At 44.9% G+C, this 16,956-nt stretch overlaps 1 protein-coding gene across 1 annotated transcript in view; it reads left to right on the top strand.

The window, feature by feature from the left end:
* SIRT7 (sirtuin 7) overlaps nucleotides 1–16,956 on the top strand; it is an 885,398-nt gene that overhangs the window by 783,485 nt on the left and 84,957 nt on the right. Inside the window, exons 7-9 of the mRNA XM_044068225.1 lie at nucleotides 185–421; nucleotides 746–826; nucleotides 937–1,043. Of these exons, the coding sequence (XP_043924160.1) occupies nucleotides 185–421; nucleotides 746–826; nucleotides 937–1,043 (425 nt within the window). The remainder of the gene's footprint in view (nucleotides 1–184; nucleotides 422–745; nucleotides 827–936; nucleotides 1,044–16,956) is intronic.

The raw sequence follows: 16,956 nt of genomic DNA on the forward strand, positions 1-16,956 counted from the left end.
ACACATACATATAACCTTGTATCTGTACTGCCTTGTTTAATTTAATTAATTCATCCTCAAGAATGCAAGTCTGCTCTTATGGGTCTAGCAGCAGTGGCATTTGGAGACTTTGACCATGAATGAATTTAAATGATCTTTCAAGGTATTGCATTTTCTTTAGTAAATCTTTAGTTCCTCTTAATAGGTTTGCACATCGTGTTCTCCAAATGTGGAGTATATACGTCTGTTTGATGTGACAGAGAAGACATCTTTACATAGGCATAACACTAGTAGGAAGTGCCACAAGTGTCAGAATGGTCTGAGAGACACAATTGTCCACTTTGGAGAGAGAGGTACACTGGAGCAGCCGCTGAATTGGAAAGGTGCTGCTGAGGCAGCAGCAAAAGCAGATGTTATCCTTTGTCTGGGTTCCAGCCTCAAGGTTCGTCTATCACTCCATTTTAGGACTGCTCTAATTTGTATTTCTGTATCTTTATGTAGACTAAACTGTTCACAACATGTTTTACATTTTGCTGAGACCATATATGAGGATTCCATTATTTCCATCTATGGTTATTAGCCCAGCACTGTGTAGCCAACTCATAGTATGGAATGCAGTTCTTGTCTTGATTTCTGTTTTGTAAAATAGTCTGTTGATTGTCACTGATTCCCATACATGACTTCTGACATAATCCAAAGTACCGACTGTATAGCCAGTTTGCAGATGAATGTTTGAGTCTTGTGCTTTGTGTGTGCCTTTGAACAGGTCCTAAAGAAATACCCATGTCTTTGGAATATGAACAGACCTCCATGCAGACGGCCTAAGCTGTATATAGTCAATCTACAGGTAGGCGTAACAAGAACACCACAAAATCTAATGGTGAAGTTCTTGTGAAGCAAAGTATGTTGTTTTCACCCAAGTTCAGTGTTTACATTTTGTGTATTCTTTCTTTGCAGTGGACACCAAAGGATGATTTTGCTTGTCTGAAGATCCATGGCAAATGTGATGATGTGATGCAGCTTGTCATGGAAGACCTCTTTTTGGATGTTCCACAGTATGACAAGTTAGTGCTGAAATCAGTTTTTGCATTTCTTTGTCAGACATATCAGTAGTGTGTTGGGTTAATGAGACACTGAATCTTGTTTATATTGCAGAGACATTAGATATTTCTTTTTTAATTTATCCTTTGTTTTGTTTTTCTTGGCTGGCTGCTGGCTTCCTTTTGCCCACTATGAAAATACTGCTGAACTCCCCCAACTCAAACATCAAGAACCTGCTGTGGTGGGTCCTAGGTTTGATATTACGTCTTCACGGGTCAGAATTTGTACTTTTTCCCCAATAAAATCCCGTATTCAGGGGTACCCAGACATTGTCATATGGATAACTTTTAAAATTTGTTATCAGATCTGAAGCGTAGAAATCTCTGGTATAAGTTTATTGTCCAACTATTCCCCAGAACCCTTCAGGATGTTGTCCTATCCTAGAATTTGGTGGGCTCGAGTCTGAACCACTCCCAGACCTTGGTCAAGGACCACTGATTGGGGGAGGTGTCTTGGCTCCCACCATGGGGAGATGCAACTTGATGTTTGTGTATCTGCCTATCCTCCCCCTTCGTCACAGCTGACCATCAACTGATACCAGCCCCTCTACTGTGGTACTTAATCACCCTTAGGATCCTTTGAGGAGTTGGTTGATCCTGAGATCATTGTCTCTGTGATTAACATTAGCTATACCCCCCCCCATCACATTTACCCCTCTCCAGGATTAACCCTTTTTTGGTGATATTGTCAAGATTGTGAATAGCTTCAAACTTGGCTCAGGCATCTACACCCCAATGAGTCATTTGCCATCCCACTCCCTTCATCACTCATCATAAATGTCATTAGAATAGCTTGGGGCTACCTGAAATCTTCCTGTCCAGCCTGGGAAAAGATCATTGCTGTTTACAAGTCAGTGCTTGAGTGTATAGAACAACTCACTAAACATCCATTTGCCAATGTCTGTATGGCCTTTTAAGTTCAGTATATAATTGTTGGAAAATTTTCCATCTGTGATGTCAAACAAGGAGTCTAAAGCTATGCACAGGTGTGGCAAATGTTTTTTTCCGCTGTCATTTTGAGATTCAGAACATTCTGCTGTTCATCTCCGACTGTCATCCCCCTCATTATGAGGGTTTTAGATGAGCTTTAGTGCATCCCTGAGTCTGGGATCTTTATGTGACTGAAGACATAGGCACAACTTTAGGATTCCATGTGTCTAGTTGTAATTTTAATTGTACTAATGCCTTACCTAGAGTTGCAGGCTGATGTGTATGTGCCTATACATCATGGCATGGCTAATACTCTCTTGTATCAGCTTGGAGCTGAGGTTCATAAGCTTGAGGTTTTCTTTGAACAGCCTGTGTAGGACCTGGTCAGTGACTTCTTAAAAAGGAAGCATGCCATCACTTTTGGGAAGGGCCTCTGATTCCTGTTTATGCCACTTTTGTTGCTTTGTCTGTTAAACCTGGTCAGCCCCAAAAGAGAAGGAGATCTCCTTTCATCTGTTCCTTCCTGTGCAAAGTCTTGCAAGTTGATGACTCCCCTGTCAGCTCCACTGCAGTCCTAATAGTGGACTGGGATTGTTGGCAGCATTGGCATTTCTTCCACTTTATCCAAATCTGTAAAATTATCTCAAGGACCTAGTGGGTTCTAGATATGATCACCTTAGGCCACATCTAGGAGCTTATAGAGCCTTCATTTGAAAGAATGCTGGTGGAAGGTAAATTCATTTAATTTCAGTAGAATTGTTGGGGACTGGTTAAGACTGTTTCTGCTCGTGGTCATAGAGGCCATGCTAGTTGTAGAGGAAGGATGGGGATTTTATTCTTTCCCTTCTGATTCTGAAGGGGATGGATGATTTTTCTACCCAGTCTGGACCTGAGTGCTTTCATCCATTATGTTCAGTTCTAGGTGGCCTGACTGTAAGGGGATATTGCCGCTGCTCCATTGGGGTGTCTGGATGATGATTGTGGGCATGAAGGATGCCTTCTTGTTAATTAAGCTTTGTGGTCCATTTGGAAAGACCTTTTGATCCACATTAGGGAGGACATCACTTCCAATACAAACTGTTGCCATTGGTGCTTTCTTCAGCACCCAGAATCTTCATCAAAGTCAAGTCCATGGTAGCCAAAGCCTTGCAGAAGAAGGGTCTCTTGGTGTCCCTTACCTAGAAGATTAGCTCCTGCTATGAGAGTCATGGAAAGTTCCATTAGGCAGCTGTCCTTTACATGCTGCCAAGGATGCCATCCCTATGACTGATCATAAATTGGAAAAGTCCTCTTTGATCCCATCCCAGAAGAAGCTCTTTATTGGAACAGAGCTGAACACCCTATATTTCCTATCTGTTTGTGCCATTGAAGAGTGCCTAGGAGGTCATGGTTTGAGTCTTGGATGAGGTTACCTCAAAGGGTCCAAGCTCAGACTCTTCTGGACTTGATAGCATCTATGATCTTCATGGTGCTGTTTCCATTCATAAGGGTGCTGAGGGGTCAGTGGCTTCTGAGCCATCAAGTACTCACTGATTTTCTGGTGGTGTCCGACCCTTGTTTCAATAATCTAAAGTGATGTACAGCCCCTCCTCCAAAATCTTCTGTTGGGCTTCCCTTTCTGTAACCAAATCTGTTGGAAGTCTTGTCAACAGTTTTACTTGCAGGCTGAAGAACCCACTAAGGCTGCAGCACTTTTTGGGGTGTTATTCCCCCATGGAAGGGTGGGGGCTTTACATAATCAAATTGGAGGGCAGTGCCATACATCTTTCTAGTCCCGAAAAGACTTAATGGAACAGCTATTTCCATAATTTGTACAGATCTGGTCAAAAAACTAATCCAGCATTTCATGTGGTTTCTAAACAAGCAAGAGAGTACATACAAAGCTATACCTTCTGTATAGAGAATCTGTGCTCACATGGTGGTGAGAGTAGATGGAAGAGGATCTTTTACTCCCTGGGGAAGTGAATGAGCTGGTAGAAGCTCTGAGCTGAACCTCCTACCCTTTCCTGTGGTGCACTTCTGAGCTTGGCCTGTTTGCCAGACAGAAGAATGTGGTTCTCCCCACCCTCTTTCTGCTTATTTCAGCAGGGCAACAAGGAGAGTAGTAGTGGATGCGATGTTCTTCATGTTTCACTGTTGCAGTCATCACATTTGGGTTATCTGTCTGCAGGTAGCCCTCAGTCGGCCTGAATACCAGAGTCTTGGGATTTCTGTGTCGGATGCTGTTGCCTCTTCCATGACGTAAAACATTCAGCCAACGCCATTACATCACTTTTTCTTGCCGTGTGGTGCCTGAAGCAAAAGCAGTTCGTAAGTGCCAGTCGGCCGACTCCTGAAATTTTCATTTTTCGAGTTTCAGACCTGAATTCTTCTAAAAGATAAGTACTCCGTTGAGGATCCTTTTTTCTTGCTCTTAAACCAATGTCAGAAAAAGTTAATAATTGTCTTGCCTCTGGAAAGCAAATACCTCACAGATTTTCATTCTTACTGTGTCAACTATTTAGGCCCAGACCATGATGTTCCTTGCTGTTGGTTCTGTGCCTTGTTCAACACCTGAACTATTCATCGTTATACTATTTTTTCGCTAAATTCTTTCGCTCATTCTCCGTTTTCTGAAATGGCTTCGATAAGTCATCCGGATACAGATCTTCCAAAAAAAGTAAGGATAAAGACAGAGGCAGACCGCATAAGCCGGTACTCAGTAAGGCGCCTTCCCAACTCCTGATACCCGCTTCTACAGATTCGCAGGCCTCTGCTGAGACCCTTTCAGAGTATGCCGCGAGTTGCTTCGACTATGGAACCTGCGAATGGGTCTGGAGCCGCTGTGCAGGCACCGGCTTCTGAGGGTGTATTCCAACCTTCTGATGGTCGTATGAAACCAACATCTTCATTTCTAACTAAAACTACCGAGTTTCTCAGGCCCAGAGTTCGCACTTCGCCTAGAAAACTGATGACCAAAGTGCATGCTCTAGTTCCCATACCACGGAAACAAATACTTAGAATAGCTGAAGACCTTATAACTTTAATTTGGGGAAGACAGCCTTCCCCCTCTAAGACAAAAAGGATTGATTTTCCTTCAGATTCTACAGACCGTGAGCCTCATGACTCTGATCCCTCTGATTACCAGGACATTCCCTTATTTTCCTATGAGGATTCAGATGCAGAGGATTCCATCCCCTCTGCCTCCCCTCCAGAGGACTTTTCTTTTGGTGAAACCTTGCATACCTTAAGAGAACATTTCCGCTGGGAATGCCAGGAATACCCAAAGTCCAAAAAGAGACTCAGAGAATTTTTAGACTTGCCTCAGCACAGGCCTCTAGCTATACCCCCTGTTCTGGAGATTGTAGATGATGGCTTCTTGGAATCCAGCATTACCCCTGATACCTTGCCTCCAGTGGCCAGGAAACCTACCTGACTCCCCCAAGTTTCTCTTTAAGAATCCTACTGCGGATCCAGAGACCTAAAGGCATTAGGGCTACAAGAGCCAAAAGCCTTACCCCTTCGGACAGGGACTCTAGGGCTTTAGACAGATGGGGTAAGAAGATATACACCTCTGCTACTCGACCATCAGGGCTTTAAACTGCCAGTTTCATATGTTAAAGTATCAGCAATATATTATGGAGCTAATTAAACAGAAAATGATGTTGATTCCTGATTGTGCAGAACATAAAGATTTACAAGAGTTAATGCATTCTGCTAACCAAGTTGGAAAACATACTTTGCAATGTGGTTTTGATTCCTTAGAAGCATCTTGCAGGGCTGCTGTCACTGGGTCTGTTCTTAGAAAGCATGCTTGGCTTAAGGAACCTATCTTGCCAGACTATGTCAAAGCAAAATTATTAGATGCACCACTAAATCAAGAACGCCTATTTGGCAATAAAGCAGAAGTAGTCCTCAAAAAGATGGAGAAAAAAAGCTAAATCTATGCAAACAGTTACATATTTCCTATAGGTACAACCACCTAGATTCAGTAGGCATTGGCCTTCTAAAAACTGGTTCTTTCCAGTCCCTCCCAGACCTTCTCAGTCCTAACCCAGGGGCAACATACCACCATGATTACAATTTCAGGGTATGCACTGATCTAAGCAATGGAGTGCTCCCATTTCTAAAACAGGGAGTAGTAAGCTAACATCCTATGGTGAAATCTCACAATGACTTACCCTTAATTCTTCCAAGCCTTGCCCAAGTACTTGCACCCTTAGGAGGAAAACTTGCCCTACATGCAAAAAACTGGGAGTACATCACACAGGACAGATGGGTCTTGAACATGGTATCCCTGGCATACAGATTCTACTTCTCACTGCCAACCCCAAGTGGATGGCCAGACCACCCCCCACACCAGTGGGCAGAGGCCCAAAAGCAAGTACTTTCTCTCTGCAGTATTAAGGCTATTTGACCTGTCCCAGCAGAGCATAGGGGACAAGGTTTTTACTCCAGACTGTTTCAGGTCACAGGAAAGAAAACTCTTGGCGCCCTATCCTGGATCTGTCTATTCTCAACCCCTTCCTGGTAGTTCCAAGGTTCAAGATGCTTACTCTTCAACATCTGCTTCCTATGCTAGCCAAGGACTCCTGGCTAGCCACCCTATTTTTTTTTTTATCTGACATCCCCATAAAGGACTCTTGCAGGAAATACCAATGTGTCACAGCAGGCTCTATGCATTATCAGTTCTCTGCACTTCCCTTTGGCTTATCTACTAGGCCCATGGTTCAAAAAATGCCTAGCTCCAGCCATTGCATATTGCAGGCAGAGAAAATTCTAATTCACACATACTTGCACGATTACCTGATTCAGGTGGACAGTCAGGAATTGCTACTCCAGCACCTGACATTTGTACAGAGACTTCTAACTTCACTGGGGTAAACCATCAACAAAAAGAAATCACATCACGTACCCAGCCAACAGATTGTATTCCAGGGAGCAAGCTTGAACACAACTTCCCAGATGGCATTCCTCACTTCGGAAAAACAAATGTTATTGACAAACTACTTCATTCTACTGGCCACCAAAACCCAGCTATCTGCAAGAAAAATACTGCAATCCCTAGGGTCCATGGCCTCTTTGCATTCTAATAATTCCATATGCAAGACTGCATATGTGGAAACTTCAATGGTACTTAAAAAGTCACTGGTGTCAACTTTCTTAGGACCTGGAAACAGTGATTCCTATCATTCCTAGCATCAGGGCAGAGTTTCTTTGGTGGGCAGAGGCCTGCTACCACAACAAAGGACTCCCTTTCACTCTACCCCCTGCCACCCAAATCCTAACAGCAGATGCATCAGACTATACATGGGGGACTCACATGGCAGGACAAGGTATTCAAGGCAAATGGAGCCCAAAGCAAATGCACCTGCATATCAATCAAAAATAAATTTTAGCTGTACAGAATGTCTGACAGCTTTCAAATGCCTTATTCTTCCAGGGCAACTATTGATAAGGACAGACAACACCACAGTTAAGTGGTACATAAACAAGCAGGGGGGAACCATTTCCTACCCCCACTGCAAGTTAGCCATGGCTCTGTGGGACACAGCCTTGAGCAACCTAGTGCACATGCAAACTCATTTCCTGCCAGGTAAACTGGCAGTCGACTTAAGCAGAAATCTAATGGACCCGCACGAGTGGAAACTGAAACCTGTATCATTCAAGCTGCTGATCCGCAGGTGGGGGGGGGGTACCAGAGGTGGACCTCTTCGCTTCCCCTCAGAACTTTCAGTTGAGCAAATATTGCACCAGAACTCCCCACAGCCAAGCATGGAAAGTGGATGCTCTGTCCTTTACATGGGAAAACCTCTCAATCTGTGCCTTTCCCCCTCTGCCCCTCCACTCGAAGGTTCTACTAAAGATCAAACAGGATAAGCCTGATTGCACCAGACTGGCCACGCCAGCACTGGTACCCACCTTTGCGCAGTCTGACAGTACTGCCACCTTGGCACCTACCTCAGACCCCTCCCTGCTGTCCCAGCAGAGGGGCCAGAATTTGCATCCTCAGTTATAAACCCTGAACCTAGCAGCCTGGTTCATGACCTGAACCCTCAGTAAACAGGTGCTGGATGTCATCCTGGAGACAAAAAGGCCTGCTACTAGGAAATCCTATTCAGAAAAGTGGAATAGATACTGTTCTTGGAGCCAGTTCCGAGGGATGGACACAAATGTGCCCAGCTTACCTCATATATTGGATTACTTAACAGAAATGTCCCACAAAGGCCTATCCTTCTCTTCATTTAAGATTCCTGCCTCCACCATCTCAGCTTATAATACTGAGCCCACCCCTCTTCTCTCATCTTCTAGTCAAACAGTTGTTGAGAGTAGTCAAAAAAAAAAAAAACATAAATTTAAGACCCCCCCCAGGAGAGCTCCCACCAAAGCCTGGGACCTTAACTTTGTATTGGAAAAACTCACGCTTCCACCCTTTGAACCAGCTGCTTCAGCAGAGTTAAAAATTCCTCTCCTGGAAAACAGCTTTACTTCTAGCCATCACTTCAACAAGAAGAGTGTCTGAATTGCAGGCCCTTATGGCTGTGGAACCCTTCATTATCTTTCATGCGGACAGGGTTCCCTCAGGACTACCCCATCATTTATGCCAAAGATGGTATCTAGTGCGTCTTTAAACCAATCCATTCATTTTCCAACTTTTTTCCCTAAGCCTCAGAATACAGGGGAAAGGATCCTGCACTCCATGTACGTGCACAGGCAGCTTAGGTTCTATCTGGACAGAACTAAACTTTTCTGAAAATCTGACCAGCTGCTAGTCAGTTTTGTTACAGGGGTAGAGGGCAAGCCATTTCTACATGGATAGCATACTGCATCCATTTCTTCTGCAAACGTCATGGGAAACCTGCCCCACAGGGGATCAGAACACATTCCACTAGGGCTACATCAACCTCTACAGCATTTATCAGGGGAGTCCCTGCCAGAGACATTCTGGAAGCTGCAACCTGGAGCTCTGTACACACCTTCACCAAGCATTACCACTTACCAATCTTTTCTAAATCCAGAGCTGGATTTGCTACAGCAGTCTTACAGGGACGGCTTTCCGGCCCTAATGCTTCTTAACTGCCTCCACCCATCCTCAGCTTTGGGAATCAACCCAAATGTGATGACTGCAAAAGTGAAACACGAAGAACAATACAGTTGTGTACACTTACCATAAATGTAGATGTTCGATTGTATTCACTGTTGCAGTCCTGGTTACCCTCCCTCCAGCCCCCTGACTTCTCTTCACTTATAACTATCCTTTTTCTTTGGCACTCCTTATATAATTGGTATTTGCTTTTTGCTGGGGGGTGTTCCACATCCATGTAATTGCTTCCTATTTAGGGGGCTCCTGACATCTGGGGCAAGAAAAACTGATGTAATGTCATCGGCTGCATGTTTTATACCCATGACGTCCTGATGTCATGGAAGAGGTGACAGCGTCCGACACAGAAATCCCAAGACGCTGGTATTCAGGCCGACTGAGGGCTACCTGCAGGCAGATAACCAAAATGTGATGACTGCAATGGTGAATACACTCGAACATCTACATTTATGGTAGGTGTACACAAGTGTACTTTCTGTTTCACTTGCTATGGGAATTTTGCATATGCCTCCTTTCTATGCTCTTTGATTCCAGATGTCATTTTTAAGATTGCAGAAGAAACAGTCAAAGACTCATTTTCATCACCATTTATACCAAGAAATGTGGATAATCCTTCCATATAACTGTTGTGGTATTCCTAATGTAAGGAATCCCCTGCCAAAGGATAGCCCAAAAGGTCAGTATACCAAAGCCTTTAGTATCTACAGGTGCTGTATGTCACATGTATGCTCATCACACAAGGGTGTAGGGCATAAAGGTAATGTACAGATGCACATACTTCAGAACAGCTTTGCCTCCTGTCTAAATGCCATCATTGAAGGTCAGTCTGAACACCTTTCTTTGCTGATTACTGAGCCATTTCTGATGTGTCCCATTGGGATTCTTCCTTATCTTTCTCTTTTATTGTTGGTTTTATGTCATCCAGAAAGGGAAATGTCAGTGTGGAAGGCAGATTCCCCATAAAGACTGCACAATCAGTGTCTCTTCTGTCTGGGTGCTTTCCATGACTGTACACGGTGTTGTATCTGCCAAGCATTGAACCCTAAGACTCCACATAGTCACGTCTCTTCCTTGTCTATTTAGCTTGAAAACCAACATCTTAAGCTGTTGACTTATGGTGCTATGGTGGAGTCTTCCCATTCCGATGGTCAGGTATCAGCCAAAAATAAAGTGACCAAAAAACTCTGATATAGCTGCCATCCAGCCTCCCACAGACGTCTCTCTTAAGGCTACTGAAAGCTCAGAGGATCGTCCAGTCATTGCTTCTGAATCCTGTGCTGCAACCTCTTTGGAGGCTGTCATAGATCCGACTTCTCGCATGTCCATGGAGGCTATGTGAAGTCTTCTCCTCATGTTGAGGGGGAACCTCTGTGAATTATTTCCGAGGGACAGAGGGGGACTCTGCAGATCTTAGTAAAGGAGGAGATCCCTTCTATGCTTATTGAGTGTCAACAAGGGTCTGACTCTCCCAGGGTTTTTCATGCAGATGTCCCACAGAAAACCAAGCATATTTCCCCTGCAGTTAAGGAACCACAATGTGAATAGCAGGATTTTCTCAGGGGTTAACACTTTAACGGCTTTAAAGCCTCCTCATAAGGTCTCTGTTCCTGCCCCTCCCTGGTGTTCCACTCCTCTTAAGAGGCCTAGAGAGTAGGATTCCTTTGATGAGGATCAGGCTTCTTCTACCAACTCTTCCGGGGGGGGCTGACTGGAATCTCCTATTAGAGCAGAGGGAATTATATTGGCAGTTACTGCTAAATGCATGTCCCCCCCCAGCATTAATGATATAATTTCAGTTAAGCACATCGTGAAGATTAAAGCTACCAAGATATGATATTTTTATTCATTTTTTAGTTATGTGATTTTAACAATTCTGTATTAAATTTTCTATCTTTGATATGCATGTTTTTTCAGGTATTTTTATGTAATTTTACATGTGGTATTTCTTTAAGATGATCTAGGGGTTGGGACCTTTAAGGTTGTTTACAGGAAGGGAATTAATGCTTACATTGTTCTGATGAAGATCCAGGTGTGAAGGCACCAAAGCACTTAAACCTTATATTAAAGATTCTGAGTGACTGCATTTTTTTTTTGTTTCATTTGGACCCTGAGTAGATGTTCTTCGTGTTTCACTGTTGCAGTCATCACATTTGGGTGATCCTGCCAGGGGTAGCCCTCAGTCAGCCCGAATACCAGAGGCTTGGTATTTCTGCATCAGTTGCTGTCCAGGACTGATGTCAGGTCGTCAGTGGTATAAAAACAGGCAGCCGATGCCATTACATTAGTCTTTCTTGCTGAGGAGCCCAAAGCAGAAGCAGTTTGCATGAGTGCCAGTCAGCCGCTACCTGAGTTTTCATTTCCAAATTGAAGTTGAAGTCTTCTAAAGCTAAGTACCCCACTGGGAATCCTTTTTTCTTGCTCTAACAGATGTCAGAAAAAGTTAGCAATTGTTTCGCTTGGGGAAAGCAAATACCACACTGAGACTTCCATTCTTACTGCGTCACCTGTTTAAGCCCAGACCACGATGTCCCCCCCTGTCGCTTTTGTGCTTTGTTCAATGCCAGAACTATACGTCGTCGGGCCCTTATTGTAGCTAGTATTTTCTCTCTCAGTCTTTGAATTCCAATATGGCTTCAGTAAGCCATCCGACTACCGATCTTCTGAAAAAAACGTAAGGATAAAGACAGAGACAGACCGCACAGGTCCAAAACTGACGAAGACGCTTCCGTTAAGCTAGTCGTCAATTCTCCGGTCCTCAGTGAGGAGCTTTTGCAGCCCCTGATGCCTGCTTCTGAGGATTCGCAGGCCGCTACCAAGACCCTTTCTGAGTCCAGTATGCCACGAGACTCTTCTTCGACTAAGAATCCTGCGGATGTCTCTACCTTGGATGGGTCCGGAGCCACTGAGCAGGCACAGGCTTCCGAGGAAGTACTTCACACTACCGATACTAGACACAGACCGATTTATTTTGCATCTTCAGTTCTTTCAAAAACAACCGAGTTTCTAAGACCCAGGGTATGAACCACACCCAAAAAACCAACGACCCAAGCTCAGGCACCTGCTTCCTTGCCTCAGTCTCAAATGCTTAAAATGGTGGAAGACCTTATAATGCTTATTAGGGGAAGCCAGGCTACCCCTTTCAAAAGAAAGAGACTTGTCCCCAGTAACTTTATCTGAATAAGAGTCCGATGACTCTGATGCATCTAAATATGAAGATATGCAACCCCTCTCTGCCTATGAGGATTCTGATGCAGAGGAATCCATCCCTTCAGCTTCTTCACCCAAGGACTTTTCCTTTGGGGAAACCCTACATACTTTAAGGGAGAATTTCCACCGGGAATGTCAGGACTATCCTCAGTCTAAAAAGAGACTCAGGGAATTCTTAGATCTACCACAGCACAGACCTCTGACCTTTCCTCCTATCCTGGATGTTGTGGATGATGTTTTTATGGAATCCAGTCTGACTCCTGACACCCTCCCTCCTTCTCCCAGGAAACCTGACAGGTATTATAGAGTCCCTGACTCTAACAAATTTCTTTTCAAAATTCCTACTGCTGACCCCAAGGTCATCTCTTAAGAACATAAAGGAATCAAAGCAGCCTCAGCTAAGAATCCCACCCCCTCAGATAGGGATTCCCAAGCATTAGACCGATGGGGTAAAAAGTATACACCTCTGCTACTGTTGCTATTAGAACATTAAATTGTCAGTTCCACATGCTGAAATATCAGCAACATGCCATGGAACTCCTCAAACAAAAAATATCTTCTTTTCCTGCTTGTGCAGAAAATAGAGTTACAAGAGTTAATGCATTCTGCAAGTCAAGTAACTAAGCACACCTTACAATGTGGTTTTGATGCCCTAGAAGCATCTTGCAGGGCAGCAGTCACCAGTTCTGTCATTAGATGGTATGCTTTGCTTAAGGAACAGACCTTGCCAGATCATGTCAAATCCAAGTTATTGGACGCACCCTTGAACAAAGACTACTTATTTGGCACCAAGGCAGAAGAGGTTTTAAAAAAGATGGAAGAAAAAGCTATATCTGTGCAGACAGACTCCTTACAGGTCCAGCCTCCGAGGTTCAGTAGGCATTGCCCCTCTAAGCACTGGTCCTTTCCCACCCCCTCCAGGTCAGCTTAGCCCAGACCCGGGGGAAGCAGACCCCCCAGACAACAGCCCCAGGGAATGCAGAGATCTAAGCAATGGAGTTCCTCTTCTTCAAAAACAGGGAGTGAAAAGCCACCCCCCTTATGGTAAGAACTCACAATGACTGTATATTTCCACCCCCTCCCTCTGCCCACCTGCTCGTGCCCCTAGGAGGAAAACTCTCCTTCCACGCAGGCAACTGGGCCACCATTACCAATGACCGCTGGGTCCTCAACATAGTGTCCCAGGGATACAAATTTTATTTCCACACTCTGCCAACCCAAATGGGTTCCCAGATCTTACTCTAAACCAGTGGGCAGAGGCCAAAAAGCAAGTTCTTTCCCTGCTCTCCATGAGGGCCATAGAGTATGTTCCTGCAGAACAGATAGGCCAAGGTTTCTACTCCAGACTCTTCCTGGTATCCCAGAAAAGAGGACACATGGCGCCCCATCCTCGATCTATCCATTCTAAACACCTTTCTGGTGATACCAAAATTCAGAATGCTCACCCTCCAGCAGCTTCTACCTATGCTTTCCAAGAATGCTTGGTTAGCCACCCTAGACCTAAAAGAAGCCTACCTACACATCCCAATCAGGTAATCATGCAGGAATTACCCATGTTTCAGGGCAGGATCTATGCACTTTCAGTTCTCTGCGCTTCCCTTTGGCTTATCTACTGCTCCCAGAGTTTTTACAAAATGTCTGGCTCCCGCCATTGCTTTTTGCAGACAAAGAACTATTTATATTTACCCATACTTAAACAACTGCCTGATTCAGGCAGACAGTCAGGAAAAGCTGCTTCAGCACCTGCCCTTTTCTAAAGGACCTACTGACCTCCCTGGGGTATACTATCAACAAAAAGAAATCAAAACGAGTCCCTACACAAAAAATTGTATTCCTGGGAGCAAGCCTAGACAAAGCATCCCTGATGGCATTCCTTACTCCAGAAATACAAGCCTACCTGACAGGCTACTTCTCTTAACTAGCCACCATAACCCAGTTATCCGCAAGGAAAATCCTGCAAGCTCTAGGGTTCATGGCCTCCTGCATTCTACTCATTCCATATGCTAGACTGCATATGAGGAAACTACAATGGTACCTAAAAACCCTTTGGTGTCAGCACTCTCAAGACCTGGAAACTCTTATACAAATGATATCTTGTCTAAGGAAAGATTTTCTTTGGTGGGCAGCAGCATGCAACAACAACAAGGGACTTCCCTTCTCACAGCCCCACGCCGCCAAGACCCTCACCTCAGATACATCAGACTATGTCTGGGGTGCTCACCTGGATGGCAGGTGAATTCAGGGCCAATGGAGCCCAAATCAAATACATCTGCATGTCAACCTAAAAGAGATGTTTGCTGTTCAGCATGGACTGACAGCTTTCAGACCCCTACTCTCCCCGGGGCCTCTACTGATCAAAACAGACAACACCACAGTGATGTGGTATATCAACAAGCAGGGAGGGGACTCACTCTTATCCTCTCTGCAGGCTCACCATGACCATTTGGTACAGGGCTTCAGCCATGCAACTACACATGTTAACACAATTCCTGCCAGGCTCTCTTAACTTACTGGCAGACAACTTAAGCAGAAACCTGCTAGACCCACACGAGTGGAAGCTAGACCTCAGAACCTTCACCCTGGTACCCCAGAAATGGGGCACCCTGAAAGCAGACCTCTTTGCCTCCCATTCCAATAATCAGCTCAGCAAATTCTGCACCAGGGAACCTAACAGCAAGGCCTGGAAAGTGGATGCTCTATCCTTCCAGTGGGTAAACCTCTCTGTCTATGCATTTCCCCCTCTACCACTCATTTCAAGGGTACTGCTCAAAATAAGGGAGGAAAAACCGAGAGCAATACTGATTGCCCCAGACTGGCCATGCCAGCCCTGGTACCCACTGATGTGCAACCTGTCACCCCTGCCACCATGGCACCTACCTCAGTGCCCAACACTCCTGACCCAGAGGAATGGAGAATTTATGCATCTCCAATTGCAGACCTTCAGCCTGGCTTATTCCCTGACCTCTCCTCAAGCTGCCAACCTAAGCAAACAATTTCTAGATGTTATACTTGAGGCCAGATGCCCCAGCACTAGAAAATCCTGTGCTGACAAGTGGAATAGGTTTTGCACCTGGATCCAGGCTAAGGGAGCCGGAACGGCACAGCCCTCCCTACCTCTCATCCTGGATTTCCTGGCAGACTTACTACTCAGGGGTCTATACTTCTCTTCTAGTAAAATTCATGCCTCAGCCATCTCTGCTCATTTCAGCACAGAGCCACCGCTATTCTCACACCCTCTCATCAAACAGTTCCTAAGAGGGGCTGACAACTTAAGGCCACTCAGAAGAGCTCCTACCCCAGCCTGGGAACTTAACTTTGTGTTGGAAAAGTTCACCCTGCCCCCCTTTGAACCTGCAGCTTCAGCAGAGTTAAAATTTCTCTCTTGGAAGACAGCCTTGCTTCTTGCCATCACTTCGGCTAGAAGGGTGTCAGACCTACAAACACTTATGGCTGTGGAGCCCTTAATTTTCCATTCTGACAGGGTCCCCCTCAGGACTAACCCATCCTTCATGCCTAATGTGGTGTCCAGTGTGGTTCTCAACCAATCCATTCATTTTCCCACCTTTTTCCCTAACCCACAAAACAAGGGGGAAAGGATTCTGCACTCTCTAGATGTGCACAGACAGTTCAGATTCTACCTGGACAGGACGAAATCTTTTAGAAAAAATTATCAATTGCCAATCTGCTTCGCTGCAGGAGCAGAGGCCAAGGCCGTATCTAAACAAACAATCTCCAAATGGGTAGCACACTGCATCCATTTCTGCTACAAACAGCATGGGAAACCACCCCCGAAAGGGGTCAGGACACATACCACCAGAGCAACCTCCACCTCTGCAGCTTTTCTCAGAGGGGTCCCCACCAGGGACATCCTGGAGGCTGCAACATGGACATCTTTTCATACCTTCACCAAGCATTACCACCTGCCTATCTTCTCCAAATCCAGGGCAGACCTTGTCACCGCTGTCTTGCAGGGCATCTTAGCCAGCCCCCAGTCTTCTTGACTGCCTCCACCCTTTTCTTCAGCTTTGGGAATCAACCCAAATGTGATGACTGCTACAATGAAACACAAAGAACATAGAGTTGTGTACACTTACCATAAATGTAGATGTTTGAGTCTATTCACTCTTTCAGTCCTGGTTTCCCTCCCTCCATCCCCCTTGTCTCTCTCTCTCTCCCTCTCTTTCTCCTTACAAGGAAATTTTGGTATTTACTTTCTACTGGTGGTGTTCCTCCACCATAATCTAACTCCCTTTTGGGGGCTCCTGACATTTAGGGCAAGAAAAACTGATGTAATGGCATTGGATGCCTGTTTTTATACCACTGATGACCCAGTAACTGATGCAGAAATACTAAGCCTCTGGTATTCAGGCCGACTGAGGGCTACCCCTGGCAGGATAACCCAAATGTGATGACTGCAACAGTGAATACACTCGAACATCTACATTTATGGTAAGTGTACACAATTGTACTTTTGCTGGTTACTATGTCTTCTAGAAAGGGAAAATGTCAGTGTGGGAGGCAGACTCCCTATAAAAATCATCAAGAACAGTGTCTCTTCTTATGACCATATGCACTGTTCTACCTGCCAAGTGTTTCTCTTTAAGACCGTACATAGTTGTTGCTCCTCATTGTCTATTTCCCTAGAAAAACAATATTTAA

The sequence above is a fragment of the Protopterus annectens genome, chromosome 4.part0 (assembly GCF_019279795.1).
Source record: "Protopterus annectens isolate FY-2018-M chromosome 4.part0, PAN1.0, whole genome shotgun sequence".
NCBI lineage: Eukaryota > Metazoa > Chordata > Ceratodontiformes > Protopteridae > Protopterus > Protopterus annectens.